This window comes from Polistes dominula, unplaced genomic scaffold, assembly GCF_049000335.1.
Source record: "Polistes dominula isolate Pdom_NZ unplaced genomic scaffold, Pdom_raw_medaka contig_624, whole genome shotgun sequence".
In the NCBI taxonomy this organism is placed as follows: Eukaryota; Metazoa; Arthropoda; class Insecta; order Hymenoptera; family Vespidae; genus Polistes; species Polistes dominula.
This window is the reverse complement of record NW_028300891.1, coordinates 199,994-217,500: the sequence shown is the minus strand read 5'-3', so window position 1 is coordinate 217,500 and position 17,507 is coordinate 199,994. Positions and strand designations below refer to the sequence as shown.

General features: G+C 32.4%; 1 protein-coding gene across 1 annotated transcript in view; it reads right to left on the bottom strand.

The window, feature by feature from the left end:
* LOC107072339 (uncharacterized) overlaps nucleotides 1-17,507 on the bottom strand; it is a 63,712-nt gene that overhangs the window by 398 nt on the left and 45,807 nt on the right. The window contains 7 exon segments of the mRNA XM_015332180.2: nucleotides 1-1,509; nucleotides 1,658-2,018; nucleotides 2,020-7,629; nucleotides 8,498-8,824; nucleotides 9,054-9,280; nucleotides 9,942-10,159; nucleotides 10,920-11,062. The exon segment at nucleotides 1-1,509 is cut by the window's left edge and continues 398 nt beyond it. Coding sequence (XP_015187666.2) covers nucleotides 1-1,509; nucleotides 1,658-2,018; nucleotides 2,020-7,629; nucleotides 8,498-8,824; nucleotides 9,054-9,280; nucleotides 9,942-10,159; nucleotides 10,920-11,062 — 8,395 coding nt within the window.

Sequence of the window (17,507 nt, the reverse complement as noted above, 5' to 3'; positions counted from 1 at the left end):
ACTTATCCTTTTTTTTCAAATATGTACAATGTCGATCGGTTGATGAGGATTTTAATGTTTGTTGTACAGCATCGTCGAGACCATTCGTCAATGCGTTATCATCCTCATCGCTAATACTGGATTCCTCCTCATCACTACTCGTCCTCGTTCTTTCGGACATAGGACTTTCCCAAGAAAGATAATCCATTCTAGTTACTTTCGAGGCTATACGCTTTTTATTTGCGTAAGTGTATTTGTGCGTTGACAATAGAGGTCCGGCGATAGGCGAGAGTGGCGAAGGTATAGTTACATCAGCTGTACTACTACCGAGCAATGTTAAAGCCTCATCTCCTGAGCTAGCGGCTGATGTATTATTTACATTTATACTTGGTGGTAATGATTCCGAATCAAGATCAATATCCAGCTTAATGTTAGATGGAATGCTGGATACACTGATTGGTGAGCCTTCCTTTGAACCATTTCTCGAGTCCATTTTTATCCGACTAATATCCTTCGAGGAATCGTTATCCAGCATAGGTAAATGTGCCGGGGAAAGTCTCGACATATCTGAATTACTGTTAGAGCCTTCTTCCTCGTCCTGGCTTAAATTTTCTAATGTGAAGCGCATATGTTTCGCAGGATTTTCTGGTTGCAATTCGACCGCATTGTTATCACCCTTCCTCCTTTTGCTCGTATCTTTTAGACTTCTCGTACGTTGAGTCGCATTCTTTCTACGTTCGTTCAATTTGAAATCAGCGACTGGGCTGGCGTCCCTGCTACCGCTTGAGGAGTCTAAAGGACGAAAATAGGAACTGCTGTAAGATTTCATCCCCAGTGATTGACTGCAAGATGCATCTTGCGAGGAATGGTCGAATGACGGTGAATGATTTGTATCAAACAACAAATCTGCTTCTGGAAACAAATCGCTAGTACTTGGCTCGTCAACACCCAAATCCTCGCACTCTTCCGATAAGCTCTTTTGCAACCTAAGCTCACGTTCTATCGCCGCCGTTTTCTTATCTATTTTTTGCTGCATCAATTCTCGATCTAATCTCTGATTTAACTGATTTTTCATGATACTTTTAGTCGAATACTGTTGATGAAACGGCTCTAAAGTATGGTTCATAAAATACTTCTTTGTATTCGTTTGATAAACTTGGCCACTTGCCATTTCTATTCCTTGACCTTTATTGATTATTTGCAACACGCTTTGTACATTATCTGAGTTATCATTTTCCCTTGAATATATCTTTAATGGTTCGATACCCAAAGGATTTGTTGACGTTGGGACGTATCTCCATGGTGTATCCGGAGATACTTTTCCTTCTGGTTCCCATACCTCTTGTAATCTTGCATTCTCATATAATAAACCATTGCTAATTTTACAAGATACGTCTACCGATTCGCTAGATTGTTGAACCGGAGATTCTTGACTGTCCGAACTACCAGGACCACCTGTCACTAAGTATTGCGTTGAATTTTCGATACTCGACGAGTCTTTATTGCTTGAGGCAATAGTAGACATGGAATCTGCAAAAAAAAAAAACAAAAACAAATTATTGATAAAAATATTATTGATAAAACCGAATTATTTATACCAAAAACAAAAATTATCTACATAAGAAAACACTGATAAATTATTCACTAAACATTCATAGTTTATTTGTTAGAATCTTACCTATCTTTGTATTATTTTGCAATGACGTAACGATGCTAGAACAAACAACAGAGTTCGTAGCGATTAAGTTTCTAGGTATGATTTCCTGCATGCTTACAGCGTCCTCCATTTTTCTCTTAACCGTTTTAGGTGAAATGATTTTGGCGTCGGATATTATATCAGAAGTAGATTCTTTAATATCCTTTTGTTGTTGTTGACTGCCATTTATTAAAGGATCTGTCGATTGTGTAGTAAAAGCTAAGGCAATCGTAGCTGCTGTTTGAATAGATACTGATTTTTCATTATGCGTTTGATTCTCCTGCGATGCTTTCTTTTCTGTCGAATGAGCAATAGTTCCTGTTGGTGTCAGACAGACCACGTTTTTCAGCTTTTAATCCGCCGGGTGTTGATATCTTATGCATAGAAGGATTAAACAATCTCGTACTCTGTAAGGCTAAATTAGGATTACTTGTAATTACACTACAAATTTGCTGATTTTCTGATATCTCGTTAAGATTTCGTTGAATCAAACCAATAGTTGGGTTAGTTTTATTAAGCACAATAGTACTTGTCGCTGATTCCGTAGCTCCCGCCGCACCAGAAGCTGTTGTATCTGATTTCGGCGCATTGACATCACTTATTATATTATTTTTCTCATTAACAGTTTCGCCTGAAAATTGATTGCTGGTTGCTGTTTGTGGAATAACAACGGAAGCATTTTGAACATTTTGTGTAGTGTTCAAGGATTGATTGCTTGATAAGGTTTGTAACGTTGGTAACTTAATTTGTTTCACATGGGTAGATTGAGAACTTATTTTACCAGGTTGAGTTAGAAAAGATTGTAGTACTAGTGTATTAGATACTCCGGTATTACCGGTAGTTCTAACCGTCGCTGGCACTGTCGCAAGGAACTTCGATCCACTCGATACTATCGTAAATTGTTGACCACTTTTCATTAAATTCATTGGTAAGATGTAATTGGTACCTGGCACCAAGACTGCCGTACTTCCTACTTTTCCTGTTACCGAAGCAATAGCTTCGCTAACGCTGACAGAATTAGTTTGTAAAGCTTCCTGAACGATAACAGCTCTTGGTTGGCCAGTACCAGGTTCAGCAAATATGAGATTGCGTCTTTTAACATTTAATTCAACGCCATCACTAGAATCGTTGGTTAGATTACGTACTTCGGCATTCGTATCGGTAGTGTTCGTTATGTTAGTAGATGGTTCTTCGGTAGTTACAAAACTTGCAGGGCTATCTTGAACATGTACTACACCACTAGAAGAATCTTCGCTCCCCATTGTTCTACCAAGATCATCCGTACTCGGACTTAATTCCGAAGTTTGTTGTCCCACGGGTTTTGTCTTACTTGAGCTAGATTTTTTCCTCTTCGAAGATTGACTCGGATTGGTTGGTGGATTGGATCTTCTTCTCGGAGCGGGTTTGTTCTTAAGATCTGGTGAATTTCTTAACTGTTCCGCGTATTCGTCTAAAATAGCATAAATCCTTTGCGCCGTTTGTTCATCCTCTTGTGGCTTTTGTTGTGGTTTCGGTTGAGGTGAAGCCTTCGACGTATTTGTCGCACTTGTTTTCACTGTTTTAGGTGTTGACTTTTTAACTGTTTTTGAAGAAGGTGGGGTAGGAGGTGTTTTTCCAGCCGATGGAATCGGAGCAGGTGCAGGAGTTACACACGGACTCGACGAACTTTGAGAAGTAACACTTAATGCTGGTGAGGCTACGGGTTGACAATAACTCGTTACCACAACTACAGGCGTAGAATTCGATACCTTAGCAGCGCCACTTGCCGCATTTTGATTTACATAAGCGAGTGAAACTTTTTGAGAAAACACGTCTTGTTGAAATGTAACGTTATTACTGTTACCGGAGAATTCATTATTGCTGCTTGGTTGCGTTGGCATCAAAAGTTGTTGTGCAAGCGCGCTAACGGATACTTGTTGTGGTGGTTGTTGTGGTGGCGGTTGCTGTTGTTGTTGCTGTTGTTGTGGCTGTGATTGTTGTTTATTCGATTGCGTTGTTGTTTGCGTTTGTACGGTAGTAGTTGTCGTAGATGATAAAGATTGATGTAATTGAGGTTGAATAGTACTTCTTTCCTTAACTTGCTCTAAAACACTTTCAAATTCTCGCAGTTGTTCCAAAGTCGTTGAACTTACTTGATTCGGTACCTCAATTGGAGGGCTCAATAAATTGTCAGTTCTAACATTTTGTTGAGCCTGTTGTTGCAATCTGGGAGTCGTAAGAACAGCCTGTATCGCACCAGTAATACTTTGTGGTCGTAAAGGAGCAGCAGTACGAATAATATTTAACTTCACTACGGGCGTTCTACCTGCTGGTATGGAATTAGCATGAGATATTGTTGGTATGATATTTATCTGGCTTGGATTCGTGGTTGATATAGTAACTGGTATTTTGTGCGTATATATTACACCTGGTGAAGCGTTCTGCACGCTTTGTACAAGCTGCGTTAACGCTTGATTTGTATTTAAATTCGTCCCCGCGTTTGCATTACCGCTTGAACTTTGAACGATATTCAATATTTGTCTACCAGTAGATAATTGTAAATTAGGTATGTTGGTTATTGATTGTACATTGATACCTGTCGCCGAATTAGTCTGTTGAATGTTAGGTACTGATGTTTGTACAGCTTTCGAAAGATTTGTTGTTTTTTGCGTAGACGCTGGTTGAACAAGTGCTTCTGTTGTAGTTACCGTTCCGCTACTTGTATCCGTCGATAATGTGTAAATTGTTCTACCGAATGCTTGTTGAAATTTTGGCAAACCTGCATTTTGACTTGGTTGCGAAGATACTTTGACTGATGGTAGTCTGTCGTAGGTATTTCTATTACTCGAGTTATTCGTTGCTTCTGTGTTACGTTGTGCCTGCCGTGAAAAATTTCCAACGTTTCCATCATCTAAGTTCTGCAAGGTAAGGACGTTTCTTTGATTGGTCAATACGTTAGGATTAACCGAAGCTAATTGGTAAGTACCGTCAGGTTTGCATACTATTTGTAATTGTTCGGATCCGATCGAAGATGATGGTACGACCGTTGAGGATGGTGACGATGAAGACGATGTTGTTGTTGTGGTCGTTATCGTTATAGTTGTTGTCGCTGCCGAACAAGGCGAAGGAGATTTCTTCGGAGATTGATGTTGATTGCTACCACGTCGCATAGTTACCATCGTTCTTGGAGTTGAATCAGAATCGAAATGAATCGTATTTGTTGGAGTCGTTGAAGACGTATCTGGTTGCTGATTAGCTTCCTCGCCTATGTCAGGCAAAGCAGATGATCTTGGTGGTGGTGTTTGACCGGCTGGGCTCATCCCGACACCACTATCGTGTCCACCGGAAGAAGGTGTACCAGGTAATTGAATACTTCCAGCTACGCTTGGTGTTCTGTTCGGTCTTGGAGGCGTATTACCACTATTTGTAGAACCTGAATTAGGACTCTGTGGAATGTTTCTAGAAAGTTGTACAACGTTTACAGTTGATCGAACTCTCGGCGGTACCATCATATCTAAGGAATTTAAACCTGGTACATTTTTTGCTAATATATCCGAGTCTCTGACTGCCTTTGCAAGAATATCAAATTTGTTCTTACCCAAATTAGATTTAACGGAGCTTAAATCATGACTATCTACGACTTTTCCTACTAAATCAGTTTTATTCGAGTTATTGCCAGTACAATTCTTTTGTTTTTGAAACGTTGTTATTACATTTTTGTTAGGTGAAAAAGGCATGGTCTTTTGTATATTAATCAACTCGTTAGTGATATCTCCGGTACTAAGCCGTTGTTGTTTTTTCGAACGAACTAATTTCCTGTCAATTTCATCTGCTCTAGTCAATACAATTTTTGGACTTAAATTCAACGTACTCAGCATTGGCGCAAATTTGGCTACACTATTGGCTTCTTCGTTTAACTTATTGTCTTTGCTTTTATTAAGCAAATTCTTTTGCAATATTTGTGTTATCCTTGTCGGTTTTTTTGCATTCTGTGGCCTAAACATTCTCAAAGATTTCAGTACCGCAGGATCGCTTCTTCTCTCAGTTATAATTAATGGTGCTGCTGCCGTATAAGTCGATCCTTTGATAGTTTCCCGTTTGCTTTCATCCATATCTGCAGAAAATAGGGTTATTATATCATTGGTACTTACATCGGAACCGCTAGCATCTTCGTGGGAAGATGTATGCCTGACATTTTCGTTAACCAACATGTGAAAATGCGAAACTGAATCTACGGTTAATTTCGATGGTTTGATTCGTTTCTTATTAATTTCTTTATTAGAAGATTTATTAGATTTCTGTTTAGTTTCCAATCTACAACCATCACTACCGAGACTATCGGTTTGGCTATCTTGGGTATTACTATCGGAATCGGAGACAGAGCTAGCACGATTTCTAAAATGTTTTGGTTTACGTTCAGTGCTGTCGTAATCGCTTTCAGAAGATTCGAGCCTGTGAACTTTACGTTGCCTTCCTGTCCTTCTAACACGTAGTACACTTCCACTATCCGAATCTGTTGTAGAAGTATCATCCAAACTTCGTCTTGTCGAAGATCTTTTGTACCCTCCTGCTGGTTGAAAACTACCAAATTGTTCCGAGCTGTCAGAAGGTAAATCGACCCATTGTTCGTAGCCTTTTTCAATTCCAAAAAATTCATCCTTCGTGTCATCTTCAGAGGGCCAATCTTTGAACTGGGAATAATCAATATTAAGATACTTCAATTCTTTATTCGTATTCCGCATTTCTTCTGCGTTCTCCAAATATCTCTCACATAAATTGTTCAATTCTTTCCAATCCAATACCCAACTAAGCATATGATACCTCGGACTACTGAGAACAACCGATAAATCGTCGCATAATTGTGGCGAGAGGCCAAGTTTCTCAGCATCGAGGACTTGATTTGGTACAGATTTTTCATCATAATTTGCCGATCCTGTAACAGCGTCTCCCTTAATCAAGATCAAGGCGTCCAATGTCCTTTCAACGTTTTCCGCTGTGTTACATGTCTCAAGAGATTGGTTATTAGATGTTTCGTCACCGGTGAATTCGCCACAATTGAAACACAGCTCACCCAACGGGCCTTCTGTAGTGGAACTTTTTTTCGAATGTAACAGGCACTTCTCGTTTAGCGGTATGTTTTCGTTTTTTCGTGATGCCGTTAACATGCTTTTTAATAATTGATCCGTACGCTCGAAGGTCTTTGATACTTGACCGTTCTGAAAATCAATGGGCTTTTTTGTCACTGCAGTTGGCGTTGCGATGGTCATTATCGTATTCGACAAGAACGACGAAGCAGCTATCGTCGCAACTAATGAAGAGGAAGAATATGTTGTGGAGGTTGTATTAGATGTAGAGGTAGAAGTAATGCTTGTTGTAGTGTTAGTATTTGTGGTAACAGAAGAAGAGGACGTTGACGTTGACGTTGACGTTGTCAACGTCAACGTCAACGGCAACGGCAATGGCAACGGCAACGGCAACGGCAACGGCAACGGCAACGGCAACGGCGACGATGACGATGACGACGATGACGACGACAAGGATTCTAGGACGCTACTATTACGCGATATCGAAATGCCTGCCCTTTCCGTGACAGTCTTTTCATTTTTCGCCACCGAAGACGCTGTCGAATGGTCTTTTGTCAACGAATTTGGAAGTTTTTCATTTTCAATGACGTCATTCAATGAACAACTATCATCTTGCTTAGTTTTTCCACAGGCTATCGCTATATCCTTTATTCTATCGAAACAAACTCTGGTAGGATGCAAAGAAAATGCCGTTAAGACGCATTCTCTTGCTATACCAATATTGCTACCAACAACGTCAGCCAATTTGAGAAATTGCGTACTCAAACGTTTAGCTGTTTCTCGTACTTTCTCTTTGTCCGATTTTGCCTTTTGACTTTCCAACTCGTTCATATCAGTCGTTAACGCTCTTATGTATAACTCGATCACCAGTGGCTTTATACTATCGCCGAACTGCAATATAAAAATTAAAGATATAGACGAAATTATTATAGATATACGTATTATGTACATATTTTTTATTTCTTTAATAATTAAGAGAATTAAAACTATTGAATGCGAATTTTAAAATTATACTTTTAAAATGAACAAACTCATCATTACTTCAGAGAATTAATTGTATTTTTTTATTGTTTGAAAATAAAATTAAATAAAAATAATAATGAGTATTGAGTTATTTCTTTTTATTTAACGGGTAACACCACTATAGAGCCTGAAAAAATCCTTTTTTGGGAATTTTTTTTGCAAAAACTAAATAAGGAATAGAATTTCTTTTTTAAAGGTTGTTTAATCATATATTGACTATATAAACAAAAATTTTTATTGATTTTAAATAGAAAATGGTGTCGGTATTCGTGACTGAACAAAACCCTGTTTTTTTTTGCTAAAACGGGTAATGTAGAAAATTGTTTATAAAAAAAAAAATTTTCATTCAATTAAAAATCGGATATGTACTTCTGTAGAAAATACAACTATCAAACTATCTTCAAAATTTCAAGTCAATCGGTTAAATGATGCTCGAGTTCTGAGTCCGCCCAGTTTTAAAAATTTTCGAGTAAAAGTTTTGTGAAAAACGCGTTCAAAGTTTTGTTATCACTATTTAAGGCGCTTTGAGGCTTAGTAAAAATAAGATTTCGCCGTGTTAAAAATTTTTTTTGCTTCGGGACTATGCATAAAATAGATGTCTAAAGTACACTTTAATGCAAAAAAAAAAAATCGATTTTTTGAAAATTCTATAGTGGTCTTACCCCTTATATAAATGCGTGTAAATAAAGAGATATAAAAATAGGTTGTTAGTTTTAATGTTTAGTAGAGTACTTACATGCTTGATAAGTATAGCACAGAATATGTATATATGCTGAGCACTTTCGGCAGGTTCTATTAATTTCCTAATCATCCCAGGTAAAGTAGGTGTAATATCTTTTAATTTTGAATGTAATAACGCCCAGGAATTAAAAATTTGCTCCAAAATGTTCGCACCAGTTTCTGATACTGGTCGTACCATGCCGGCGGTTACGAGATACTGAGCTACTAATTCTGCAGCTTTTATAGAATTTCTCCAAACACGAGCTGTTCCATATTTAGTTGGTCTTTCTCCACTGAGTCTCTGTACTAACTCGAGTCCATCATTAAGATCCATTAATTTTAACTGAAAAAAAGAAAAAAAAAGAAACGATAGTATTTATTTTTATTGTTATCTCAACTTCAAAAATATTCTTTAATTCATCTATATAAATAAAATACATACTTATCATATACATTTAAATATAATTAAAAAAAAAAGAGAGAAAAAAATTAAAATAAAGAAGAAATAGAAAATTTTAATTAAATGAATTAAAACATGAATTAAATTGTACGCTGACATGTTAATTACTCACTTGAGCGAAAATATCTTGCGTGCGTTTCAATTTGTACAGGAGGACAATATATACGTCGATCATGTAATGAATGTGATGGGAATCTGAAAGCGATCTTAATCGGTCGCTTCTTCTAAGAGAGCGAATGCACGCCGCAGCGAGGTTCACCGCTATGTCCTCGCAGCGGTCCTCGCAAAGTATTTTCAGTCTCATCGTCAGTAGCTCGCCCTTTTCCGAACAGCAGAATTCTAAAAAAGTAAAATAAGATAAACAAAAAAACAAAACAAAAAAAAAGAAAAAGAAGAAAAAAGTAGCTGAATCATTCATTATTATTATTATTTGAAAAATTTTTAATTTATCGCTACTACTTATAGCATGTAGTCGCTTAAAAGATATACAAACTATTAAAATATTTAAAATATATGGATTGGTGAATTACTATTTTATTTTAAATTTTAACTTTTATACTACTAGGGGCGACTATAGTTGCACAATATCATTTATTATAATAGTAAGAATATGGATCATTCCACAAGTCATTGTTTTGTTCACAGTACATAACTTGTTATTCCGGTATTATTATCTTGTTACTATTCTTCCTTTAAATTCTTGTTATCAAAGAAAGTTTTGATGAGGTAAAAAGTAAATTAGGAACATCGGAGATTATTCCTGTATAAATTATACACTTTTAACACGAACTAGTCCCGTTCAATAATGACGTTTCCTGCTGATTAGTTTCGTTGTTGCCAGAAGATCAATGAAAGAAAATGTTTGCTAACAAACAAATTGATGACTCGATATTTCACGATCGATTTTCCTTTTTTATCCAGAAAAAAAGAGACAAAGGTAGAAAAAAGGTAAAAAAAAAAAAAAACAAAGATAGAAAGAAGGAAGACAGAAACACGTTACCTTCTTCATGTTCGGAATCCGGTTGTCCGTTAAGTATGCTGTCGAGAGCAGGATGCGTCCATGGATTGTGCACTAGAGCTATCAAGGCGGTACACCTGGGTGCAGCGGGGTGTTGCACCAGGTGAGACGCGCACCTCTGTAGTGTTACGCTGAGGTGCGTCCTCGTGGCGGGTGCTAACTTTGGCCACTCCCCGCGCAATACCAGTTTTAATGTATGTCTACAAAACAAACCACAAAATAATAATAAAAGGAATATATGCATATTCATATATCCTATTAGATAGTCCGGTAGAGTTCGTTCTGATCTATAAATGAATGGGTGCCTGGAAAAAGGTCCTATATTACATCATATTGTAAACTGTAACGTAAGCAACAACATTTAACTAAACACGTCTAACAGACACCCATTTAAATACTTATTTTCCGTCAAATTCGGCACATATTTTCCGGCTAATCCAATTTAGATTATATTTATGCATGTTTTTAAATATTATAAATACATAATATCTCAAAAGTCGCTTTAACAAACTAAAAATTATTTTTTAGCCAGATATTCGAATCCAATTTTAACACACTGTAGCTGGAAATTTATATCTTTGATGGAGAAACAAAATGTTCTATAAATTAACTAATATTAATTCATTGTTCTGTTCTTTTAACTCTTGGGATACCTTGTTGTATGTATATTACGATTCATATTGAGATAACGGGATTCTATAGAACGCCCTCGTAAATCAAGCAATCTGTGAAACATCTGCATATCGTAACATTCCTCGCTGATTCTATAGATTCACTTTTCTCCACATTAATCGTAATATATACAAATGCCAAAAGATTTACGACAAAGCGTTTGATAATATCGTATATGTAATAACAATAAAAAAATTTCTATACGAAGTATTATAATAGATATTTAATAAAATGAAGAAAAATAAATATTAAGGAAAATAATATATTATTGTCTAGCATTAAACTCACTTGTGAGCCCATTCTATGAGAGACTGGGCGGCTTCTGGCGGGGCCCCAGGAATGAAATTGGTGACATGTTCCCAGGCAGACAAAAGTGCATTCACCTTGTCGCCGTACTTCTTTTTGCTGTCACTCAATGTCGCTTCAAGCCCCTGAAAATTGACAGGATAATGTAATAACTCGATTGACCGCAAACACCCCCAACGAATACAAAAATAAAAATAAAAAAAGACAAAATAATAATAATAATAATAATAATAATAATAATAATAATAATAATAATAATAATAATAATAATAATAATAATAATAATAATAATAATAATAATAATAATAATAATAATAATAATAATAATAATAATAATAATAATAATAATAATAATAATAATAATAATAATAATAATAATAATAATAATAATAATAATAATAATAATAATAATAATAATAATAATAATAATAATAATAATAATAATAATAATAATAATAATAATAATAATAATAATAATAATAATAATAATAATAATAATAATAATAATAATAATAATAATAATAATAATAATAATAATAATAATAATAATAATAATAATAATAATAATAATAATAATAATAATAATAATAATAATAATAATAATAATAATAATAATAATAATAATAATAATAATAATAATAATAATAATAATAATAATAATAATAATAATAATAATAATAATAATAATAATAATAATAATAATAATAATAATAATAATAATAATAATAATAATAATAATAATAATAATAATAATAATAATAATAATAATAATAATAATAATAATAATAATAATAATAATAATAATAATAATAATAATAATAATAATAATAATAATAATAATAATAATAATAATAATAATAATAATAATAATAATAATAATAATAATAATAATAATAATAATAATAATAATAATAATAATAATAATAATAATAATAATAATAATAATAATAATAATAATAATAATAATAATAATAATAATAATAATAATAATAATAATAATAATAATAATAATAATAATAATAATAATAATAATAATAATAATAATAATAATAATAATAATAATAATAATAATAATAATAATAATAATAATAATAATAATAATAATAATAATAATAATAATAATAATAATAATAATAATAATAATAATAATAATAATAATAATAATAATAATAATAATAAATAATAATAATAATAATAATAATAATAATAATAATAATAATAATAATAATAATAATAATAATAATAATAATATAATAATAATAATAATAATAATAATAATAATAATAATAATAATAATAATAATAATAATAATAATAATAATAATAATAATAATAATAATAATAATAATAATAATAATAATAATAATAATAATAATAATAATAATAATAATAATAATAATAATAATAATAATAATAATAATAATAATAATAATAATAATAATAATAATAATAATAATAATAATAATAATAATAATAATAATAATAATAATAATAATAATAATAATAATAATAATAATAATAATAATAATAAGAAGAAGAAGAAGAAGAAGAAGAAGAAGAAGAAGAAGAAGAAGAAGAAGTTATGTTTTAGGATAATCCCGCTAGAAAGAATTATTTCACGAAGAAACATTTAGTTATCGACTTTATATCTCTTATGCCTTTATCCTTTAGTACTTGTTTCAAATAACCGAGTTGATGTTTACTGTTATTCAATACCGAGCCAAGCAGCACGATTTTCGTGTCGAGTTAGTGAACGATATATATATATATATATAAAGTAAGTGATCGTGCACTTTTCTCTAACATAACTTCAAAAATACGTTCTTTCCGGGCAAATCATGTTTACGAAAGATACGATATATCTTCACAGAATATTAAATCATATCATTAAACGTTCGCTATTGCTATATTAGTTCATTAAAAGGAATTATAAGTAGAAGACGAAGAAGACGAAGAAGATGAAGTAAAAGAAACAGTCAATGAAAGGTATACGCACACCTTGTTAAAGAATCTTCCTTAAAAAAACAAAACAAAACAAAAAAAAGCAGAAAACAAAAAAAAAATAAAAAGAAGAAATCAGTAAATATATCATTTATAAATTTAATTATATTTACAAAAAATAATTGCATAAGAGGTTGAAATAAACTTATTTTTTCTTCGAGGAATCTTAGCAAATAAAATCTGAAGTTTCAAGCGAACTTTTTCAACATTTATTCGAAAATCAAAAAAAAGATTGTATTTGTTCGTCCGTTCAGTACGATCAGAGGGAGATGATGATAATTCTCGGGTGTAACGATTAATTACACATTAAGGAAATTAATCCTTTCGAAGTTAGCTAATACAACGTCGATAGTCGAAAATGTGGTTTGCGTGTGAGGGAACAACGTGTATGGCGATTCGGTCGAACCAAACCAACTCCCCCCCTTCTTATCCCTTACTCTGTGCCCTCTCGTTTTCCTCCTTCTCTTCCACATCCCTCTTCCACACCTTTCGTGCTTCGACCGCAAATATCGGTGAAACGAGATGAATTTCGTGCTTGGACTCACCGCTTTACATTCATTGGCTAAATACCAATTCGTACTTTCCCTTAATTCTTTATTAAAAAAGATAAAAAGAAAAAAAACCACAAAGGAAAACATAGAATATACTTATCTATTTATCTATCCTCTATTCTTTTCTATATTTTTTTTCAACATTTGATTAAACCCACGCGCTGATTGGATTCAGAAAGTTAACGAATAATCCGGAAAGTAAAGTTATCAAGATAGATATAATGCTAGATAGAGTTCACGAATTCTCTTTAATTTCTAATTAGCAGTTATACTACTTTCAAACGTTTTACTACACGTGAAATCAACAACAAGAGTGGATAGAAAAAGATAGAGGGAGAGAGAAGGAAAAGCAGAAGGAGAGGAGATGAGAGAGAGAGAGAGAGAGAGAGAGAGAGAGAGAGAGAAAGAGATAATTGGCCAATGACTTAATGCTTCCCCTTTAATCCGATAATGCGCGAGTAGTGTTTGGCTACTATATTTATATAATGATCTAACATCCGTGTGTGTGTTTCATTCTACCATTATGTCCAATGCTTTTAAAACTTGTTGCAGAATTAATGTTATAAATGTGTAACGATCAGGGGACAATATTGAGCCCACCTCCTCCTTCTCCTCTTTTTACACACCTCTTCTTCTCCGTACTATCCACAACACTACCCTCAAAATTCAAAATAATATTTTGCGATAATGTTCTCAAATATTTTGGTATAAAACACTAAAAATGTTTGTTATTAAGTTTTTTGTTACGACTGGTAATATTAATTAAGTTGTCTGGAAAATTCGTGAAAATTCACAGAAATAAAAATTTATGTTATATAATATAGTTTTATTTATAGAAAAAAGAAAAATTTATATTAGAAAAATAAATTTAGTATAGAATAAATTGAATATATATACAAGTTTCAACAAAATAATCTTTTCTTTTTCTTTTTAAATAAAAATTATTTTAATCGAAAAACAAAAAAATTACTTTTTATATTAGGTTCAACCCACTCACGTATATTTATAAGTCTATAATAAACAAATTTTTTTCTTCTTTTTTGTTGTAACATTTACGTATTTTTCATCTCACTTTCTCCTCTTTTTCTATCTTTTTTTCATTATAACACGATAGGACATTATTTTGGCATTTTTCCAAGGAACAGGCATTTCTCGAGAGGTCGAACACGAAATTAACTTGTGTAACGGAAAACAAAGAACCAACAACGGATATTTCTTTTTTTTTCTCTTTTCTCTCTCTTTCTCTCTACGCATGTATGTCTGATTTTTTTTTTGTCGTATTTACCGTAAATCGACATAAGATTTTTTACATTCCGCATAGAAAAAGAGGTAACTTCGATAAATACGAATAAAGGATTCGAATGTAATTCTTTTTACAAAGATTTTAATTTCTGTTTTACAACGGTTGAAATATTTATAATATGTATATGTATAGAGGCATACGTCTGTTTGCATTTATATTATCGAGACGATTCAAATGACAAAAGTATTTCCGTGATCGATTAGAACGTTTGTTTTGTCTTGTCTTTTTCGTTTTATCTTTGAAATAAATCATCCCATTAGATAAATAAAAATATACCTATATTTTCGTAATATAAAAAAAGGAAAAAAGAAAAAAAACATCATATAAATTTGTAATTAGAATGTTTGTTTAGTAAAAAAATAAAAAAAACTTTGCATTAAAGATAAATTGTCATTTGATATTAATTGAGTCCAGAATAAATCAATCATAATATTCGTTTAATGCAAACAATATTTCTTTTATTTATCTAGAATTCTTCTCTCGTTCAGGAAAATGCTAAAAGTTTAGAGAAAAAGCAATTTAAAAGTTTGTGACATTTATATTCTCCTCGACGATACCTATTAAAACGTCTTAATTATGATTTCTTTCTCCTATCCTCTTGCCCCGCAGTTCTATCTATCAGAACAGCGATCGTAAATTTTCTGAAGAAACTTTCGATACTATCTAATAGAAAATATTGCACGTAACAAATAAGAAAAAAAAAAAACAAAAGGAAAATAAAAGAAAAAACACTTCATGTTTTATCATAGTTTTGAGAAAATCACAAACGCGCTTGAATCAACGAGTAAGTTGGCTTATGCGATGAAAGTTCCAATCGTATACACGATTTATCACGTGAATATTTGCCATAGAAGTTGTGAAATAAGGAGAACGACTAAAATAGTGATGTATACTAAAAAGAAGAAAAAGAAGGAAGGAAGGAAGGAAGGAAGAAAGAAAGGAAGAAAGGAAGAAAGAAAGAAAGAAAGAAAGAAAGAAAGAAAGAAAGAAAGAAAGAAAGAAAGAAAGAAAGAAAGAAAGAAAGAAAGAAAGAAAGAAAGAAAGAAAGAAAGAAAGAAAGAAAGAAAGAAAGAAAGAAAGAAAGAAAGAAAGAAAGAAAGAAAGAAAGAAAGAAAGAAAGAAAGAAAGAAAGAAAGAAAGAAAGAAAGAAAGAAAGAAAGAAAGAAAGAAAGAAAGAAAGAAAGAAAGAAAGAAAGAAAGAAAGAAAGAAAGAAAGAAAGAAAGAAAGAAAGAAAGAAAGAAAGAAAGAAAGAAAGAAAGAAAGAAAGAAAGAAAGAAAGAAAGAAAGAAAGAAAGAAAGAAAGAAAGAAAGAAAGAAAGAAAGAAAGAAAGAAAGAAAGAAAGAAAGAAAGAAAGAAAGAAAGAAAGAAAGAAAGAAAGAAAGAAAGAAAGAAAGAAAGAAAGAAAGAAAGAAAGAAAGAAAGAAAGAAAGAAAGAAAGAAAGAAAGAAAGGAAAAAATAAGGGAAAAGAAAGAAATAGGGATGAGGGAAGGAGGAATAAGAAAAATTATCTATCATTTTGTTGACCCGTTAAACAGTAAGATTGTAAGATAGAAAGATTCGGATTTTCTTGACCGAAAATTCTTAAGGACTAAATAAAATATATGTATGAATATGTATAAAAATGTAAACATAATTAAAAGGGAAGATAAAAATGATAAAAAAAAATAAATAAATAAATGATATTATTACATAAAAACAATAAGTATGGAGTAAATGGAAAGAACAAATGAATAGGATATTTTAAAATTATTATTAAAAGATTGAAATACAAGTCTTATTCGTGGCTTGAAAATTGAATAATGACATTATCAATAAATAAAGTAGTAATATTAAATAAATAAATGTAAACTAAAATGTAAATAAAAATATTGAACCTGTATTCTCACCGCGCACGACTTTTGTATATGTGAAGACATTCAGAGTTATGTCGATCTCGTAATTCTGATGGCACAAGTAATGCACGAAGATATCGAACTGAAGAAGCAGTCGTATAATAGTATAGAGAATGAAGAATCGATGATTTAAGAGCTTTCAAAAGGGTTGCTTCATAAGCTAAAAGACAGAATAACGGATGTTAGCATCCGTATCCTTTTCGTTCATAGATGTTTTAAATGTGCTTCCTTGATGATGACACAACAACGACACAACGATAAAGATCTGATACTATTGTCGTTGGTAGGTAAAACCGGATATTGATATACGACTATAATGGTAGTGGTGATAGTGGCGGTGGTGAAGATGCTGGTGGCAACGATGGTGGTGCTGTTAACGAGAACTTCTTGCTCCTGGAGAACATCAGCAAGCCACTTCTCTATTTTCTGTTCACTTTTTATCTTGATATTTTGATTCCTCTTTCTCTCCCATACACACAATTTTTACGCTGGATGACTTTTATTCGGTCTACTCTTATTTTTTCTCTTCTCCCTTTCCTACCTCAGAAAAGTCACCCGTGTCTGTCCTTCCTACCAAAACTCTCTTCGGACACACTTTCAACCCTCTTTATTTTGATTTCTTTCTTTGTTTTTTGTATTTAAGCTTGCAGTTTCTTCAAATGGGCCAGCACAACACCTTCCCGAGACCGCAATCGTTAAGCCAAGAAGAAGCAGAGAAGAACGCTGCGACATTACGAATCGGCCACCGACGATGGCGACTGCTATCTACCATCTGCAACCGACAATAATTTCGAAAAATGAACTTCTCTCATGAGGCGTTT